This window comes from Cyanistes caeruleus, chromosome 7, assembly GCF_971803275.1.
Source record: "Cyanistes caeruleus chromosome 7, bCyaCae1.hap1.1, whole genome shotgun sequence".
NCBI classification, from domain to species: Eukaryota; Metazoa; Chordata; class Aves; order Passeriformes; family Paridae; genus Cyanistes; species Cyanistes caeruleus.
The window spans coordinates 17,394,682-17,414,959 of record NC_141707.1 but is presented as its reverse complement, the minus strand read 5'-3'; the positions used below and the strand labels follow the sequence as shown (position 1 = coordinate 17,414,959).

Genomic DNA, 20,278 nt, shown 5'->3' with positions numbered 1-20,278 from the left:
TCATTTGCACCGAAAGTCTACATGAAAATTGCATTTGAAAGCAGTGAATTAGACACAGCAGATACATAGTGGTCCCCTCAAATACTCCTTCAGTTAGTTTCTAGCATTACTGAACATCAAAATAAGTGACAAAAAACAGACATAGCAGCTAAGCACCTTTTAATATAGACTTCTTTACCTTCAGTCTTCAAGGCAAACTATTAGCACTTCCTATAGAATTGCAATAATATACTTACCTATACATACTGACAGCAATGACGGAACAGCTCCAGAATTGCTGCTTCTGAAGATAGCATTCACAAAATCATATCAGAGATATAGAAATGCTAACTTGGAAGGACTTACCTGCATTTCAATTTGGATAATAACTCTCATTTGTTATACATCTTTTAAAAGAGATGACTGAACCTGATAGAGAGTCTGACATTAATCTAAGTACCATCGTAAACCAGAATGATGTACTGTATTGTGGGAGCAAATGCTGTTCACAGCTTAAAGATAGCTCTCCCGTTTGCTAATTAGACATTTTAACAAACAGAAGAAAATTATCTTTCCAAAGGAACAGAACAAAAGCCAAGGAGACAAGCTACTCACATTCCTTTGAGTCGTTGCCACATTTTCTCTGTATGTCCTCCTATTTGGTACTGTACAGAAGCGCTTTCCAGTTCCCGAGTTGTTTCTGTCGCTCGAGCCCCCATCGTTATTGTCCTACAGCGATACAGTTACAGTCAGGCTCAGCAGCAAGTAAAAGCAGTCCTTAGTCCACTACAAATTTCAGAAGATCCACGCATGTTAGACAGTAGCTGCTGTCATAGCAAAACACATCAGAATTACAACAGCTGAGGGACGATCCTGCCTGAATCGCTATTCACTTTGACAGACAAATCCACTCTTCCCCCCCAAGCACAGAGCAAGTACACACAGCTCCTCTGACCTCACGAGTCTAATCCATACGGGAGAGCCAGCTACTTATACTACTGACTGCTCAAGCTCCTTTCTCATGCACTTTTTCTGCTGTAGGAATACACACAGAAACACAAAGGATTCCTTAAAATGGACTATAATTCACTGCCATGCAGGATAAATGTGAATGGCTCTAACAATCCAGAAGGAAAGAAAGGCTGGTTTCTGCTTTGCAGGTTGGAGAAACAGGCTGCAATAGGAAAGCAGATGGTAGATGCCAGTATCAGCCACATCACCCTACAAAAAAGAGTGTATGTTCAAATGCCAGAGCTTCCCTCTCTTTAGTTGATCCTGAACTGTTTCTTATTGAATAAATATCTACCAGCCTGTCAATAAAAATATGACTGTACAAATGCTAAGTCAGTAGCAAAGACACATCTAAATCCCTGCAGAAGAGAAATCAGCGAGTGCTACAGGTTGTTATTGAAGGAATATGCTGTAATGATGACTGTTCACCTTCTCCTAGCAACTCCACACAGTAGGTAACTGTCAATTTAACTGGTGGAAAATGCAGCAGCTGCAAGACAGCCCGCTCCGCAAATCCTCTGGGACAGAAGCATGTGTGTCAAAATCTGATGCTGAACTGTGTGTGTCTGCCAGCAAAAAACAATTTAGTGCATTCAAACAACAAAAGGGTTGAGGACTAATCAGTACATGAGCCATGCAGCAGATTGCCTGCTCTGCCTTCCAAGTGCAAACCTGAGAACCTATCTGTACAGCCAAAGTCAGGGCTTGGAGAGGGCAAAGGAGGGGATTTCCTTGCTGCTTGCTCAGTCACAGACCTGGGTTTGCAGAGTGCTTCTCTACTCTGAAAATAGCACCTGTCTTGTTTGGTGAGTAAAAATATTCATTTCTGAAGCAGCAGCCAGATAATCAAATATACCCCAGACTTGTCTCAGTGATCATGTTCATTTCAATCAGACTAAGAGCGGTGCAAGAAGCCAGGCAAGAGGAGGGTGCCAAGAGGGAGTAAACGTGTCAGCTTTGTCAGCTACTGGTGCCACTGCCAGTTGGGAAGCTTTGGGTCCACATTGAAAAAGTGAGGATGAGCGTCCTCAGATGGCCACTGGAAGGAGCCTAAGGATGAGGGAGGAATATTTCAGTATGGCTTTAATTAAACAGCTTTATCTGTGTTAAATTTTGCAATGAAGTGAGATAATGAGCATTCCTGTCTGATGCAATTGGCAGAAATGGATATTAGTACTAAGTACTCGGGTTCTCACAGAAAAATAAGAAAAAGGGGCTCACAGCTTTGAAATAATCTTAACATTTAAGAATTTCCTAATCAATTTTCTTTCACTATGGCACTTTTTATGAACATTATGAATTACACCCTATGAGAGTTATAAACCAGTTTGAGTTCCATCTTTTGCACACTGATTTCGGGAGGATAATTAAACAGTACATTTCATTTGCTTCCATGGTTTTAAGATATACACTATTTTAAACTGCTATTATTTCCCAGACTTTCACAGAATTTTTACTGACTCAGACATTTAAGAGTCAGTCCCATAAAATTCACTAATAATTTCTGAAAAAATAGTCACCAGATGAGAGAAATCACTTAGAATTTTCAAACAGCATCATAAGACAAAGATGAAGAAATACAAATATGTCTTTTCAAAAACCATAAGACATTTATTTGACCAAAGGCAGCAGTAGCACCTTTGAACCACTTAAAATCTTCCAAATTTTCCACTCCTGTTTTGCATGGAGTCCAACCAAAGTTTGTAAGAAAGAGTATAAATATCCTTCCATGGAATAATTAATAAGAACATCTCACACTAATCTGGGCTCTTCCCTGCCTTTTAACTGCCAAATATCTGAAGCAAAGCAAAGAAATTAAGTATTTATAGAAACCACATAAACCTCCAGGGACAGAGGAGAATTTTAAGGGCCTCATAAAGTATTTCCAGCTCTTGTTGTCCTATTCTAGAATGAAAAAAAAAGTGGTGTTTGCAAGCTGTTCTCTCTCCCTCAGAAGGAATTCAGTAGTTGAAGATACATTGTGTTGACTTACTGGAGAAAACTATGAGAAGGCAATATTCTACAGGAAGGAAGGAAGGAAGGAAGGTGCAAACTGCCCAAACCATATCCCTGTAAATGGAGATACACCTGCTAATGTCACCAGAACTCCACAAAGGAAAATTGTAAAACCTCTTCTCCCTGAAGGACCCTGCCACTACAACAATGAAAATTCCGACAGCAAAAGCACCAGGCATGGGACGAGCATGGCATAAGCGAAAGACAAACACAGCAGCCATTGCTCCAAAGGTTTATCCAGAGAATCGATACAGCAAACCACCAGAGAAGTCACCAAAGGATGAAATTCTATCTCTGAAAATTAAAGAAAGAGCAGGAAACAAAAAAAGATAGATATGGCATTTGAAAAATCAAGAAATTTGCCAGAATGTGTCCTGTAGTTCCCTAGGGGGACAGAAATAAACCATCCAAAACTAAAGAGCAACCTTAAGTTATCTGGAAAACACAAGCAAAAAGTGTCGTGGAGACACTGGGAAAGGAGAGACCTTTCCTCCCTTTAGCTTCCATGAATAATGCTCAGAGAATGAGGTAGCTGAGCCCACATCCTTCCTCTGGCGAAGTGGAGGGCAGGCACAAAGCTGAAAAGGACAGAGCCAAGGCAGTGCCTGCACAGCTCTTGCTGCAAGAGGTGATCCAGGGCCCAAAGGCCAGGAGCTGCTGCAACACAGAGCAGCTGTGGCACACGGCCTGTATGGAGCAGCGAGGGCTCAGCAGGGGAACCGCAGCCAACCCCACCTGCTCAGAAATACTGACCTCTGTCCCTGCAGAACAAGCAGGTCAAACGAATACCAAACTGTGAGCAGCTACTTTAGAAAGCAAGGCCAACCAAGAAGGCTAGCATCTGAAATGAAGTTATCCTTCACTGTTTTCTTCTTTCCGCTTCCTGTTCTTGAACCACTTTTCTGTTCTTGCTCTACCTAACCCATCATTTGTGCTACAGTCCCAGCAAGCTGTTACAGTCCATATTCTGCCTAAAGAAAAAATAATCTTTTTTGCCCTCTTTCTATTATTTTTAGATTTCAGCTTAACATTTCCTCGCTAAAGTCAACACACATTTCAATTAGCCAATATGGAGATACATTAAAACAGGAATAATTAACTTACTCACCCTTAATTATGGTGATAATAAAACTCTCCCAGTGACACTTAATCCTCAGATAAGAAGCTACACTTAATGAAAATTTAAACCAAGATCCTTTTCTTTCATCTAGAAGTAATTCATTCCAGTAGTAATATGAATGCAAAGAAATAATTTTTAAAACATGCACCAGTAAAGAAATCAGATTGCCTCTTCAACATTGACTACTGACAGACCTTTACAGTTATGCTAAAATCACACAATTGCAATGAAAAAAACTTACCTTGAAACTGGGAAAATCCTGCAGCTACACCAGTTAATTAGCTATAAGAAGAGGAAAAGGATCATGCAGGTTTTGATGAGAAAAATAAGAGCTTTATTTTAAAGACATTCTCTGCTCCTGAAGGGAAATTAAATACACTGTTTTGTTTGAAATTAATCTTCAAAACATCTAATTCATGACACATGGAAAATAAAGAAGTATCAAGAGACCTGCAGGGTGACTTGTCAAACTAATACCCATGCCTCCAAACGTGACTACACAAACCTCCCTGCGGTGGAACCGCAGGAGAGTCATGAACTAATTAAGAAATCTGAAAACATAAGGAAAACAAAACAAAACAAATCCTCAAAAAGATAAGATAAATTTATTGTAATTAGTGACAGCAGGTGTTAGATCTGCATGCTGTATGTCCTGGCCCTGCTCTACCGAGCACTAATACACATTTAATTTTAAGCAGGTAAAGCATTGCATTTCTTTGCTGGGTAAGACTGGGTTCAGCAGCATTGTAAATAACAGAGTTAAACCAATGAAGAGCTGCCTGCTAGTGGATTCAAGTGCTACATGGTGCTTTGTAAACAGAACCTAAGATAGCAGGGAGATCACATCACTCAAATTCCACCCTTGCAGAAAAGGAATGGTTTGCTAGTCAGGGTTCTCCATGCCTCCTTTTGTCCACCTATTGCCTATTGTATTTTTATTTGTGATGTGTAATCCTCTTCTGCACAAGCAGAGTTTCCAGCTTGCTTGCAATGTCCAAATATCTGAATTATTAATCAATAGGAATTGCAGCAGCAGAAGAATAAATATTTGGTCTTATTAAAGGTCATGGACTTTATTTAAATACATAGGTCTCCAGCAATCTGACAGTGGGAAACTCTTGATGTTAGAGTAATCTTGGATTTTCAGGTTCTCCACAGAATACATTAACAAAATTAGTACAGTTACATAATTGAGGAATAGCAACTCTGAAAATTATGCATATGGTCTACACAGTGTATTGGCATTGACTCAATTAAGTAGGCAAAAGATCTGGGATTGATATATTAACAGTGCTTACTTAGATGACCTATATAATGAGACCAAACAGGGAACATTTTTCCATTTTTTCACTTTAGTATTTTTTGCTACATCTGATTTCTTGTATTTCAGGCTTGCTTATATAACCACTAAAATATGTATATTCATTTATGTGTCCTTCAAGTACAAACTTTAAGTTTAGCAAGGAGAAAAAGATCCTTTTATTTGTTTGCTATGTGCACAGCCTATCATATTGGTAATGAACATGGTGTCAGATTTATCAAAGCTTTTAGGCAATTAAAAATGAAAACAAATACCCACTAAGGCTTGCAAGTAAATTAGCCAAAAACCTCAGGGCACAAATAGATATATATTTGCAAACCTACCTATGACACATTAAGACCTTATTACGTTTGATTGCTCAATACTGCAATTAGAAGCAACCATCACCAAAGGCCTGTCACGATTGTGTGAGTGTTCACAAGTGCCAAGTCAGTTTGATTAAGGTAGATGTCTGAAATCTACACCCATGCTGTACCTCACTGCAGTCCACAGAATTTAGATGTCCAGGTGGTCTGTTAAACACATCTATCTTTAATTTGAATATGATCTTACACTCAATTTGGAATCATAAAATCATCCACTTAATTCAGTGAACCAAACAATCTGACAAATTCTAGGAGATGGAGAGATAGCAAAAAATGAATAAATGCCAAGATACATAATACATGAGAGATGTGTTATGGATAATCTGAACAAAAAGAGCTGCAGATGAAAACCTGCTACTGCATCATAAGTAGAAAAACAGAATGAGATAAAGAGAACATGTCTTGAGCAGCTGGACCTGGAAAGAGGCTTTAGAACCAAAGTTTGAAAACAGACAGCAGTCAATCAAGAAAAAACCAAACCTTCAGAAGAAAGTTTGTTGCATGTCAGTGAATGAAATGAAGCAAGAAAGTGGTTCAAGGCAGGGTGATTAAACATCTTGACCTGCTTTGTAAGACAAATACTCAGTCGGCATCTACATCTTTCTCCAGTATATTTAAATCGGTCAGCAAATCCACTGGTAATTTGAGCTAAAATGGAACTTTTTCACACATGGGAAAAAACAAAAAGGTAACTTTTTCATACATGGGAAAAAACAGATGTAGAGGCAAAGAATGGTAGGTCCAAAACAGTTTTAAGATTTTCTTCAGTCTTAATTCCCTTTAAAAGTGAGTCAATAATACCTGATTCAAACCTCCACACTCCAGAGAATTGTTACACAATTTGAAATCTAAGGTCAGCTGAAAAGGCCCTTTCTTAACATATTCTGAATTTTAACCTTAGGTTCAGCAAGATGTTTACCACGTTTTGGCTTTTAAATACCTTAGAAGTTGAGTGTAGTATTGAACTGATGGGGAAAACTGGCAGCATGAGGATTTTTTTTCATTTTGCACACCAAAAACATTCCCAGTACCTAAATTACATATTACACCCTGGTCCTCAAATTTGCAAACCATTGATTGGTCCCTGTGGCCTATCTTAAATGGAAATCTGCTTATTATTGCAGTATTAGAAGATAGGTCTATTGCTATTTCTATAGTTATACAACTAAGTTTTCAGTGAAAGACTGCATTTCATAGAGAAAATAATTTTGCAAAAACATTCAATATACTCAAGAAGTTTGGATTGCATTGTGTGAAGATTGAAGTATACTAGTGAATGTAACTGAAGCTAAACAATGCCGTTTCATGAAAAAAATACTGACTTGGGACATTTTTAGGAGGAAGCCTAAACCTCTCAAATTACAAAGTGTTCCTTTTCTGTCAACAGTACTTGTATTTGAAAATTAGATAGTTCAGGAGTGAGACTGTCACTGGGACAGTTGCAAGCATGAGTTCTCATGACATTTGAAAAGGCAGGCATCTGATGTGGCTCTGTTTGCCGACTCAGGACCCCAAGCAATAACACTTTCCAGGGCCTGCCAGTTGGGTAAGGTGTTATTCCTTCTCCCATTCAACAGACAAGTAAAGGAGCTCTCCACAAAACCTGTTTTCCACTTACAGAAGAGCATGCAGCAGAGGTAAAAAGATTACAGTGTCAACTCACTCTCAGAGAAAGTGAGTCCACTTCTGGGGTCAAAATGTAAACTGCAGCAGAGAACAAAATAAAGCAGGATAAAAAACACCCCCTCTGCAGATGTCCAGTGCTAGTCTTGCTCAAGTGTTCTGCAAATGGTGTGGTCAGAGCAAAATTTCCTCACCATGAACTTTGCTGTGCTATGGCATCTTTCCAAACCAGTTAAAACTTTACCAAGTTATGTGACTAATGAGTTCTGAAGAAAAAAGAGCTTCTGGGGGCTAGAGAGGCTGATTGCTCAAGAGAGTTGCTAAAATTAGCAGAGGTTTGCACAATTTTTATGTACAGAGGAACTTTTTTTTTAATATAGCTTTCCCTGTCCCTTGGAAATCTTGATAAAGAGGACCAGAGAAATTAAGCAGTAGTGGATAACAACTTCTAAGACAGTTTTAATATATGCTCACCTTGTATAAATAATGCACCTAGAAGTTATCTGAGAACTTTGTACCTGATGTTCTGAATTTCATAACTACCTTGTGTTGGTGTGGGAAGTTATATTAAACCATGAAGCAAACAGAAGAAAAATAGATAAACAAGAAGAAATATAAGTTATCCAAGCGCTATGACAAGTACACAAGACAAAAAAGTAGCAGTGCAAGTATAAACACAGAACAAGACAAAGATTTCATCTTATACTTGTCTTCAGGTGTCAGACCAACATTTTTTGTGCTTTGCTAAGAGTGAAACATTCATGATTCATGTACTTATTAATGTACCACTTCTGAGATCTAAGAGATTAATTACAATAAGAAACCTAACAAACATTTTTCTAGCATCAGCAGCAAACTGCTGATCTTTCACACCAGAAATTCACACCAGTTATGTATAATATTTTTTCAAAATAATAGCTCAGATCACAGACCTTTGTATAATGGAAAGTCTGGAGAGAGAACGATGCAACAGTAGGATATAGGCTACCTTTATGCTTTTTTCAACATTACACACCAGTGAATCCTCACCTGTCAATATCCCACAGAAAAACAAGACTAAAGCTACATAGGTGCAACTTAGCCAACCTGGGCTTCTGCAAGAGGGGGAAATTCTTCACTATTCCCCTTGCCTTATCTGATTGGTCTCAATCAAGAAATTCTCACAGTATTGGGATGGTTAGTAGCACTGGTGAAAGAAAAGTGCACACAGAGGTGAAGATATGGTCTGGAAAAGTGGAAAAGAAGAGATGGTAAAGATTCCCAAGTATCTTCTGTGGAAGGCATTTTAAAAATAATTGAAAAGAGCACTTTAACTTTCCTATGTGAGAGCTTGTCCTGAGGGTTTCCAAGTCCCTAAGCCTCCTAGAACACACTGTGGGAATGAAGCAGTACTTGCTGTAGAGAGATAAAGGGAAGGAATCCCTTGCGAATAAGCGAATCCATGAGATTGGAGGCATCCAAAGGTGCCAAAGGAGCCAGACAAGGTCCTGTGAGGCTGCTCTCTACCATCTATGCAACAGTAAGGGAATGGGGGAGCCCACAGTAAAGGAGGCTCAGGGGTTCTTTACTGCTCCCCAGCTGCAAGGACCTAGTCAAAGGATAGAGAGGAGATGGAGGCAGATAATTCTCAAAAGTGCACATTTATAAGACAAGACGTAATAGCCGCGTAGAAACATAAGACATTCCAGCATTTAGGGAAATAATTCACCACTGGAAAATCCAATATTTCAAAAAGAAGTCTCATTATGAGCAATTAAGTACTGGAAGAGGTTGCACAAAGGGGTTGTGGAATTGCCATCCTAGCACTGTTCAAGGCTCAGCTGGACACATCCCCAAATACCTTCATCATATTTGACTCCAAGACCTCCAGAGCTCCCTTCCAGGTAAAACTGGGGCTCTAGCATTCTAACAGCAAAGTATTGTCACCATGGAGAAAGCTTACTCCAGTAAATTGGGACTTTTCATTTCCAATTTCTTGAAATTTGAACACTTCACATTGTTTCCAGCAGCAGGATATAGACAATACAATTTACCTGCAGAATCCATTGCTGCAGGATGCAATTGATTTAATTATGTTATTAAGATTTTTAGCAGATTAAGTATAGAAATAATTACAACCGTTATTAATATGACATAGGATACAAATAAAAAGGCTAGCAATTCTCAGGCTGTAGTCAGACTATAGGCATATCACCAGACAGAACAAAAGCAAAATTATCTAGTTACAATAATACAAAATCCTGGCCAGGTATATTTAATACACAGTACTATCAGAGACAGAAAATTGAATTATTTACCTATTTTCCTATAGGTTACATACTGGTTTTAATATTAAAGGATTTCAAGAACTGTTTTGTGTATTTGAGTTTTCAGGATAAATAACAGACAATACTGCATATCAGTAATTATTTCTCTGCCTTTCCCTTTACTCATTCCTCCATAATATAAAACAACTCTAACAGTATGCAAAAGACTGATAAAATATTGAATATTTTACTACTTACAAATTATTGATGAAATGTGTCTACTAAATCGATGTTTTTGTATGCAGATGTATAGACTTAAAATTTATTATTCAATAACCCAAAATATTAAGCCCAAACAAAGGCTGAAAACATTAAAAGGCAAAAGCCTGGAAGAATTATCTGCTTTGTTTTAAAAACACAATTAAAATGAAGAGACGTTAGCAAATTTAATCTGCTATAGATGACATCATTCCTGGGCATCGATTCAAACTCCAAATTTAATTTCGATGAAGCTTTAGTAAAAGTAATGCCTTCTGCAGATTCTGACCCATCTGACTGAACTTATCTACTGAAGACAATAAAAAGTAACTTAACCAAATATGGTTTCTGAATACAGTTTTAAGGATAGACAAAATGTACCTTAAATTGGCCCGGGACAACATTCTATTGTATGTTGTTTACTATCAGCATGGTTTGTGCCCTTCCAAGTAAATATCAGCACAGACTTCAAAGTTCTTTTGAAGGCATTTTTTTAGATAGACACCTGCTTTGTGACAAAATTTGATGACTTCTGATATATTGTTGAGGTGAAAATGTACTTACTACTGAAGAGAGGATGTATGACATGATAAGCAAGGCAGAGAAATAAAGAAAAGCCAAGCTGAGGAAATTCTCTGCCAGGGCCTACTACCATGACATTTAGCAACATTTTAAATTTGTGACAACTGTAAAAGATTCATCACTTTGATCATAAATACTGTAACATTTTACAAAGTCTACCTCCAAAATAAGTATTTTTATATGAAAACTATTCTATTACTTTTTATGATAGGTATCAAAATGTACTTAGTTACTAACTTCACAAAACTGACAGGAAATTGCATGAGTTGAAGTTTTCTTGGGAAATCTTAGGTTCCAATTTCACTCAGAAAAATTATCTGAAAATACTCTTGGCAGAGGCTTCTATAATCTCACAAAAGACCACACTGGAATTTGCTGGGGATTGACACAGCTCCAATCACATATATTTGCATATGCAAAAATCATTACTTGCATGAAAAAAAAATTGCATTTCTTCCTACAGACTGATATTTAGCCAAATCAATTAAATACTAACTTACATAACAGCTCATTAATCCTCATTAGCGTGTATTTGTATAATTTCTATGATATCTACTTGTAAGTATCTGAAAGGGTAAATACTTTTCACTTGTTATGGAACATACACATGCTTTATTATTTTCTTTTTTTTTTTCCTTAATTACAGCATTTAAAAACGTGCCATGAACGTGCCTAGTACATAAAACTAAAATTCTCCTTCTCCATCCCCTTCTGAGTTCCTCAACTTCTTCCTTCCTAGGAATAAGTGCTAAATTACTAAGTACACCCCAAAAATAAAACTTTAAAGATAAAATCCATTTCCATGAACTTTTTTGGAAATTCTTTCCTACTTCTTAGACTAGAAGCTTGGAGATCATGCAAACAAAATACCCCAAACTGCAAACTCACTGGGAGCACCAGGTTCTTTAACAAACCCTTGGTGTTCAAGCTGGTCAGTGAAAAAAGAAAGAGCTCATCAGTGAAAAACCTGCTTGTGTGTGTTTCCTTAGTTTTACATAGTTAATCAATAAATACCTTCAAATTAAATCTCTGTGTGTAAGAACACCACAGCTGACTGTATACTACAATATGGTATTTTAGAAGAAAACAACTGAAAGATACAAAACTTCAATCCCCTTGTGGACTATGAATATGCCCTGTGTTAACAAAGTCATTGAACACAGTTAAACTGAGCACTGGGAAGGCAACCACACTTTTTTCTTGTCTTAACAGAATCAATGTAATCTCTCAACATTGCCCTATACAATTATTACCAGATAAAAACAATTCTTCCCACAGCAATTTCCTAAATAATCTGGATCTTCTACTTTGATACATTTTTTTTTATTCCATATTGCCTTACCAAATGCAGTAATAATATAAGTGGATTTGTGGGGCTTTTTTTCCTGGTTTTCTGTGGGTTAAACTGAATATTTTTGCTAAGATATTAAAGTATGTAGTATCTCAAGTTTCTCATAATCTCTACGTATTTTCCAAAGCAGCTTTTTGTTTTATTTTGTGTACAAGATTTCTGCCACTTGGATGAAGACAGCAGCTTAGAAAGATCTTTTGTAATGCTCTAAAAGTGATAGAGAAAAAACACCCTGTAAGGTTTATGTTCAAAATTCTTGCTGCAAATTCCGCATAAGCAAAAGTAGACATAGACCAAAAATCACTGTAAACCAATGGCATCCCAAAGGATGCTGCAAAAAATTTACAGAGATGTTGGAAAGCTCCAGTTGAAAAGAAACAAAGCAAAAATAAACTGACAATGACAAAGAAAACAAACAACAGGAAACAAAACCAAAGCATTCATCACTCTGATCACACTAACACAGATATTATTTTACCCCAAAAAATTGTCTTAAAAGAAACAAACAACAGTAGCAAAAAAAACAAAAAAAACCACTGTTTTCAAATTGGAAAAAAACCCATAGAGTTTAAGTCTAAAATGAACTTTCCAATGAAGAATTTGTATCTCTAAATAATGAATTTCTAATCAAACTGGGCATTTTTTAAAAGCACGAAAATCAAGAATAACAAACTTAAAAACTGAAACATCAAAGAAACTAGATCTTTGCATTTTATCCTCCTACTCATTTGATTTTTGTCCTTCTTACATAAGTGCATTTAGGATTTAATTATATAAAAAACAGTTATTTGGTCGTAAGTCAAGAATCCATTTTCTGAACAAAACATGTAAACAGGAGAATAAATTTGAGATATTATATTTCAGATTATTCACCAGCTGATAAAACATGTTGGAAACCCGCATGAATTACAAACTGAGCTTGGAAAAGGAAATAATGAAAAGCATAAATGTGGTCCCAGTTCAATGTAAGGCAGGGCATATTTTAAAATCTATAATCTATATTTTCAAAATGGGACTGGTTAGGTTCTTCATGTGAAATTTAAGAACCTTATGATTATTAAGCACTCAAAGGCAGCTGCCAGAGTTTCACAAAAATACCGGCACAGGTATTATATAGTGCTGGGTGCTCTATGACAGACATTGTACAAGAGAGTGAACCTGAAGCTAACTTGGGAGTTTCTTTACTTAGCATGGAACAAAAAATATTTCTTAAAATTTTGTTATATGGAAAATTCATCATATACATTCTGCTTCTTAAAATTCCTATATTAAAAAAAAAAAATAAACATTTTATGGTAATGCCAGTCATAGCAATGTGGCTTCTAAGCTAAACCTTTGATTTTGGGAATTACTAATAAAATTCCACCAATTTGAGGTATCACTGAAGATACTTCATGCTTCTGAGAGCCATTAAAATTAGATCCTATACCTCTGCTTTTTTGTTTTTCTACATATAAATAAATAGATCATCTTTTTGTCACATAGAATTTAAAAGTGGGAAGGAACACAGAGGAGAAGAATCCTCAGATCAAAATTACAGTAAAGCATGGAATATATTCAATGTACCTTTAACCTAAAGACAACCTTTGGGATTTAAAGCTATTAGATGAAATGCATTGTAGCATAGCAATGGGATGCTGACATTCAAGTTTATTTTACTCCAGAGTTTTTAGTCATTCCTTATCTGCAGTCTCATTTACATGGTTCAACACAGTCTCCATGTTTTCCAAATACTAATGTTGCAACACAAAAGTTCCATAAACTCAGCCTTTTCAAGAGCAAATGCATCATATTCAAAATGTTCTTAGATGCAAGTTCTCCCTTATTTAGTATTCAATGAAGACCACAGATGGGAATAACATTTTCTCACACTTTATTGCAGAGCAAACTATTTAATAATCAACGTGTTGACACAATGTTCATTTTGTCTTAAAATAAGTAGCTTTTAAAAGAAGTTCCATTTTTTAAAAGTTCCAGTGGATAAAATTCCAAGAGGCTTCTTTTTTCTTTAAAGACAGCATGGGAGTTCAATGAATGTGCAGACCAAAATCCTCACAGACTTTACAGCAATTCCAGCTAAGGATAAACAGGAACTCACCAGTACCAGCACACTAAAGTTGTAGTGTCCTTCTGACTAGTTAACACAACATTGTTAAGGTTTAATGAGAAGTGATATTTAATGCTCATTTGACAATTTAAAAGAGAACAAACTATGCTAAGTGATCACTAAGTGATGATACAATTCTGTAAGAAATGACAGTCAGGGACAAGAAATCACCCATGTGCTATTTTCTTTGTACATAGTACATGGGAACGTGACTTGAACACCCTCTCCCTGCTATAACAATATAACTGCAAAGCAAAGCTAAGATGAACTTCTATTCCAAACAAACAATTAGATATTTTGTTGACCAGAAAAAGTAATTTGGCAGCATTTAAACGCTGTCCAAGAAAGGCAATCTGACAAAGGAAATAAAGTCTAAAATCATACAGCTGCAGAGAGCAAAACTTAAGCAAGGTAGCACAAATAATAAAATATGTCCTATATTAAAGTCATTTGTATATTCCATATTCTCTGTCAGCTAGCTGCAGAACACTCTCTGTATTACACAAACCAAAATGTAGCATTTTAAAGGACATAATGGGGCACTAGCGTTTCAATGTTTGATTGTGCATTGTTTCCTTCATGACCACCTATTTATTTAAATTGGTGCAAGATGTAACTTTGGAATCCTATGAGTTCCTGAGCTGGAAGAGGCCCACAAGTATGATCAAGTCTAACTCCTGGCTTCTGTAAATACAAACCCCAAGCTCCTGTTACAAATTGCTTGTTCTCAATCATCCCAAAGCTACTTGTATTCTGCAAAAATACCATTTTTCTGGTTTTTGCTAAACTGTGCACAAAGGCATGTTCTGCCCAAGTTCATTATTTTTAAGTACATTTTTTATTGTGATGTACTGTATACAATGAGAAAATTTATTAATTTTAGATGATTTATTCTATCACAGATCCACACAAGCAATGCATACTTCATTAAGAATTCATTCTGGCACACGGAAACTGGGCGTACGGACAACTGTGTGAATGTTAAGCATGTGAAGAAAATTTAAAATAAGTCCTGTATCTACTTATACTTGACAGAATATGAAAGAGTATCCCTCTTTATTCTTAATAACTTTTTATGATATTCAAGTCAAGTGACTTCATAAGAAAACTGATTTTTCCATTTGTCTCCACGGACATCAGCCATGCAAATAACACTACAAGTTTAACCTCTCCTATTCTGATATTTCTGCATCTATCTTCCATTGATAAAAAGATGCTTTATGAAAGAATTGTAGTGTTCTACTTTCCAAACTACAAATAGGACTTATTAGCTTCACAGATTTATTAATTACATAATATGCCACATCATATAGTTTGATCTGAATTACATGAGTACAGAAGGAAATATACTGAAGGTTCTAATGATGGAGAGTTTACACTTGGAGCAACACTGACTAAGAGCCAAGCAGAGCAGACTGCCTTTTTTATTTCTTAGAAAAGCTATCTTAAAGTATGGCTCTGGCAGATAAAAATTCAGTATCACTTACCAGTATCACACTAACTGTACAGTTATAAACTATTTTAATTCAGATGCAAATTCATACACACAGGAGTTTTTGAAATAATTTATTCAGTAGATGTGATATCCTAAGAATATGTTCTGACTACTTTTTGTAAAATTTCCTTTATAGTCCCTGATAGAGAGATCTGAACTTTGTATTGCTGTGATTCATTTTTCTGAAAGAGATATATTATATTAATATTTCAATATAATATTAAATTATAGTCAGCAAGTTGGTAATATCTGCTAGATTTAAAAGAAAAAAGTTCTGTTTTATTTGCAGTTGATTTATTTATTTACTGAGGATGTAACTTTTCCTAGAACCTAAGTAATATTCTGGTCTCTGAATACAATTTGTTACAGAAATACAATTAACTTACCAGGAGCTTTTTTAAGAGTCCTCCAAAATGCTTCATCTTTTAATTTTTACAAGTTACCAGTGATTCCATTTTTTCAGAGAAATGTAGTTCATAATGGGCACAGTGGAATTAAGTGTTGCTCTAAGCATTCCAACCTGAGAATCTGGAGGAGGATTTATTTTTGCCATACACTGCCTGTATGGCCTTGCCTAACTCGGTCTCCCCATGCTTGAGACTTCCCTTCAGTAAGCGAAGGCTAAGCATGTGTCCCATCACAGGTTTGCTGGTGTAATATTTAACATTTTTATCCCCTCCTTGGCAAAGGAAGAGGGAGAGGGAAATCAAGATGCCAAAACAACCAGAAAGGGCATTTTTGCAGCTATCTGGTATGCACAATATCTGGAGTGGATTTTGTTGCAGTCTTTTAGTTTATTGTGTACGGGGGATTTTTTGGGGGGTGCAGAAGGGGTTGTTTGTTTCTTGGTTTCTCTGGGTGTTTTTCAATCCACAGTGCTAGAAATCTAAAGACTCTCTATGTTCAGATTGTTCCAAGTTTTTCCAGGTTGCTATCTCTCTCATTGTAATTCCATCTCTGTCCCTCCAAGAGAATCCCACAGCAAGCCCAATCCAACATTGTCTGGAACATCCAGACACATTTGCAGACATTTGACTTTCCAAGGTGCATGCATGGTATAGCTCACATGGATGATCTGGAAATACTCCTGCAAACTCTCGTCACAGCTAGAAGGGAATGGAAACAAAACAAATCTTTCTCAAGAAAAACTCTGCCCCCTGGCTAAGGAGCACTTTTTCCCTTATGGCTAGTTAAAACATTGTGTAGTCCTTTACAAAGACTTTTTGTCTTTGTAGTTGATGTTATATTACTTTATCCTGCCTCTCCATTAATATTTCCCAAACTCAGCTGCCCATAAATTCTAAAATAACACTCAACTGAACAAATATTTTAATCTGTGTAAACAGTTCTTTTGACATAAGTGAAAAGGTGTACATCCAGCTAGAACTATTGCGATACACTTGGATTCCTAACTAAGCTCAGTTTCTTTCAAAGTAAATAAACATTCATAGTCCATCACTGCAATAACAGTTTTAAAATATCTAAAGTTTTATGCCTTACATGGGCCTCTAAAAAATATCCAAACATTCAAAGGTTCAGGCATTTATACTTTGGCAATTAATGTTGCAATTATATTACATTATATCTTAATATATTATACATCTCAAATATGTCTTGAGACATACCTTATATGTTTATTTTTGTGTGCCTGTTTTAGTTTTCTAAAACATGTGTTACATCACATTTTCTTTTTCTTCCTGCTTTTCATGTACTTTTTGTTCCCCACTTTGTTCCCTGTTACAAGCAGGTCTAAGCCAGGTCAAATTAAGGACCTCAAAACTCCAAGTAAACATTCAGATTCTGTTTACAAGATGGATCCAAGCAAAAGCTCCCAAGGTTGAATCCCACAAGAGGTATTTTACTTGAAGAGGTTTCTTTTCCCTTGAGGCTGAGTACAGGCAAGCATGGGTTTAAAATCAAAAGCAAATTTTGCAGCGAGTCTAAAAGGGACACAGTTGCAGCAGAGCTCCTGCAGCTTCTCCTGCCATCAGCCAAGGATGGTTTCACAAGGAGCACGAGGGGTTCTGCTACTGCACTTCTCTTGCACCTCATTACAGCTTGCATCATACTCAAATGCTTTCACTAGCCCTTGAGGAACAATATTTTACTGAAAAAAACCCCTCCAAAACTGTTAAGAAACTGTTTATCCACAATGCTTTGGGCTCCCTCCCACCTCAGCCTAAATAGACCTTTCCCCCTTTTAAAATTTTATGTCACCTAAGGCTGCTAGATATAGCTGGGCCATGAAGTGCACATTCTGAAAAGCTCCATTCTATTGCCTTTATCTAAAATCTTTGGAAATTGTGATGGACACAGAATTTCAGATCTGTGTCCTGCTTAATGCATACCAAGGTAAGATACAATAGATGAGTTTTTGTCTATTTTTAAAATTAACATCTTCCTTTTTATCAAACCACCAGGAAAGACTTTTGGCCTAATGCCACATTAGAAAGAGTATAAAATAAAGGGCATGAATTATAAAATATTATACTAATATATTACTAGCAAATTTGAGTATTCTGACATTTTTGTAATTCACAGTAATTTTTAAAGAATGTTCTCAATAAAAAAGTGAATATCCACTCATTTCAGTTCCTTTCTTTTTTTCTAAGGAAAAGTGTCATTTTCATAGTTATTCTCCAGGGAAACATGGATTTTTACTCCAGTCAACTCCCAGCTCAGTTAATTACCTCAGTGGATTGCAATAGGAATGAGTAAGTCTGAGGAGTAAGAGCTGAGGGCATGATGTCTCCTCTCCATGTGTGCCAGAGGTATTTACTCCAGAGAAGCTCTGACCTAGTCCCTTGGATCAACCACCATTTAGTGGCTGGAAGCAGGGTGTGTTCCTGGAGCAAATCTTATTTTACCTTCACCCAAATGGGATCAAGTTCATGTTCTCCAAGACATATTTGTAATGTGAATGGAAGCTTGACAGCTGAGGAAGATTATGATCTTCTGTGTCCATCTGAAGGATCAGAGGTGAGTAAATCCAGTCAATCATTTTGATTTGTGATTAAAAGAGTGCAGAAGTTTCTCATGTTTGCTGTGACAAAGGCACAAGAACTACTGATGCTTTGAGCTCATCAAATAATTTCTAGGAGTCGAGATGCTGAGAGAAAAAGATATCTTAAAGACTAGAATTTTTTATGCCAGGAAAACTCCAAAAATTGTCATTTGTTGGCCGACACCTTTAGCTGGAAAAATAAAATGGGAAAGAAAGAAAGAATACATTCATGGTTCCTTAACCCTACACACAAGAAGGCAGGCAAGAAGACAATTCCACGTAAAGGCTCCCCAAAAGAGCAAAAACATTGGTGAATTTGGTGCAAATACTGTTTATTATCTTCATGTTAAAATTTTAATTTCTTTTAGAGTTAATCTAGAAGCAATCGATTAATAATTAACATTATTTAAATCATCTCTTGGGACATCTCAATTAAGACATGGCAATTCACAAAAGCATTAAGAAAAAACAAAACAGATGCAGTGATTTGCATAAAGATAATTTGCTAAAACAGTATTTGATTGGAATGCAATTAAAATGTTAGGATCCTCTATGCTACATGTTGTTACAGTCCTTTCTACACCAGCAGTGCCCTGGGTTTTGCTCTGAAGACAGCTGCTATCATTTTTAAGGCCATCTAATAATTTTCCTTGAACATTCCTCAGATGTAAAAGCTATTTTCCACACTTTGTTTCCATAGATACAGTGAATTTTTTATTAATCAGAATGATAGCCTGCAAATTGCTAAGCAAACACATCATCAGCAAGCAGTTAACATTCCAATCCGTGTCTGTTTAAACAGGGTCCCACTCTGATCACATTTAATTTTGGACAATTAAGGCAAAGTGGAAGTGGACAACGTGATATTTTCTAAATGGAGATTTTAACACTGTGGCTCAAGACAGAAGCCTAGGTCAGATAGCACTTAATGCTAACAGTTCCAGAGCATACAGAGAAAAACAATCAGTTGCTGCTTCAGGGAGGAAAAATCCATCAGGGAGACCAAATTAAAGAATCATTTCATCCAAGTATTTGACTAAATTGAATTTTAATCCAGGAAAACTAAACAGATAAACCAAATACGAGAGGGGAAATAGAGTTCTCAATCTATTGAGTTAAACCAAACAAATCTGGAAACATGCATCCAACGTAAAGGCTCCAGCATCTTTTGCAGAAACAAGTGATTTGGGGCTTTTTCTGTCTGTCTCAATAGGCCAGTGAAGCAAAACAGATCAGCTAATAATTACTGCTGGGTTAAAGCTGCTATATTAGCTTTCCTGGTCTGAAAAATCTCAACCTCACAACTTCAGCATGTGAAGTATCTGAAAGACTGAAGGAGTGAAAGGACTCCGAAGTATTCAGAATTCAGACATTTTAAAATAAAAAAAAACCATATACTTTTAAATCATATCCACAAACATTCTCTCTTTCGTTTATCATCTCCAAATATCTGAACTGCTTAAGAAGGAAAATGAGTTGATATCAAGAATATTTGCAGCAAGTGGAAGAAATAAAGCAAAGCATGGTTTTGTAACAAAAAGAGGCAAAAGGAAGGGTGTTGCAGAAACACAGTATTAAAATTTATTCTCCCTGAGGAGTGGTCATGAGACAAGTACTTGATCCTCATGTTGTGTTGAAAACTGAAATATTGCAGCCCATCTCATGTACTTATGTAGTTACATTAAATAAATTTAAATGTAGTTACATTTAAATAAAGCAGCAGAATGTTGGACCTTCCAAAACAGACACATACCTAGGGATGATCTGAAGCACAATGAAGTTACATTTATGTTTTTGACA

General features: G+C 36.4%; 1 protein-coding gene across 6 annotated transcripts in view; it reads right to left on the bottom strand.

The window, feature by feature from the left end:
• PDE1A (phosphodiesterase 1A) overlaps positions 1-20,278 on the bottom strand; it is a 198,936-nt gene that overhangs the window by 144,754 nt on the left and 33,904 nt on the right. For 2 of the 6 annotated variants that reach the window (XM_086897586.1, XM_086897593.1), the window contains exons 1-2: positions 1,102-1,274; positions 595-708 (exon numbers count right to left, since the gene is read on the bottom strand). In XM_086897586.1, the coding sequence (XP_086753712.1) occupies positions 595-708; positions 1,102-1,196 (209 nt within the window). In that variant the 5' untranslated portion in view covers positions 1,197-1,274. Of the gene's footprint in view, positions 1-594; positions 709-934; positions 1,026-1,101; positions 1,275-1,419; positions 1,437-20,278 lie in introns of those variants that run through there. The other 4 variants (XM_086897587.1, XM_086897594.1, XM_086897589.1 and 1 more) reach the window with 3 other exon arrangements.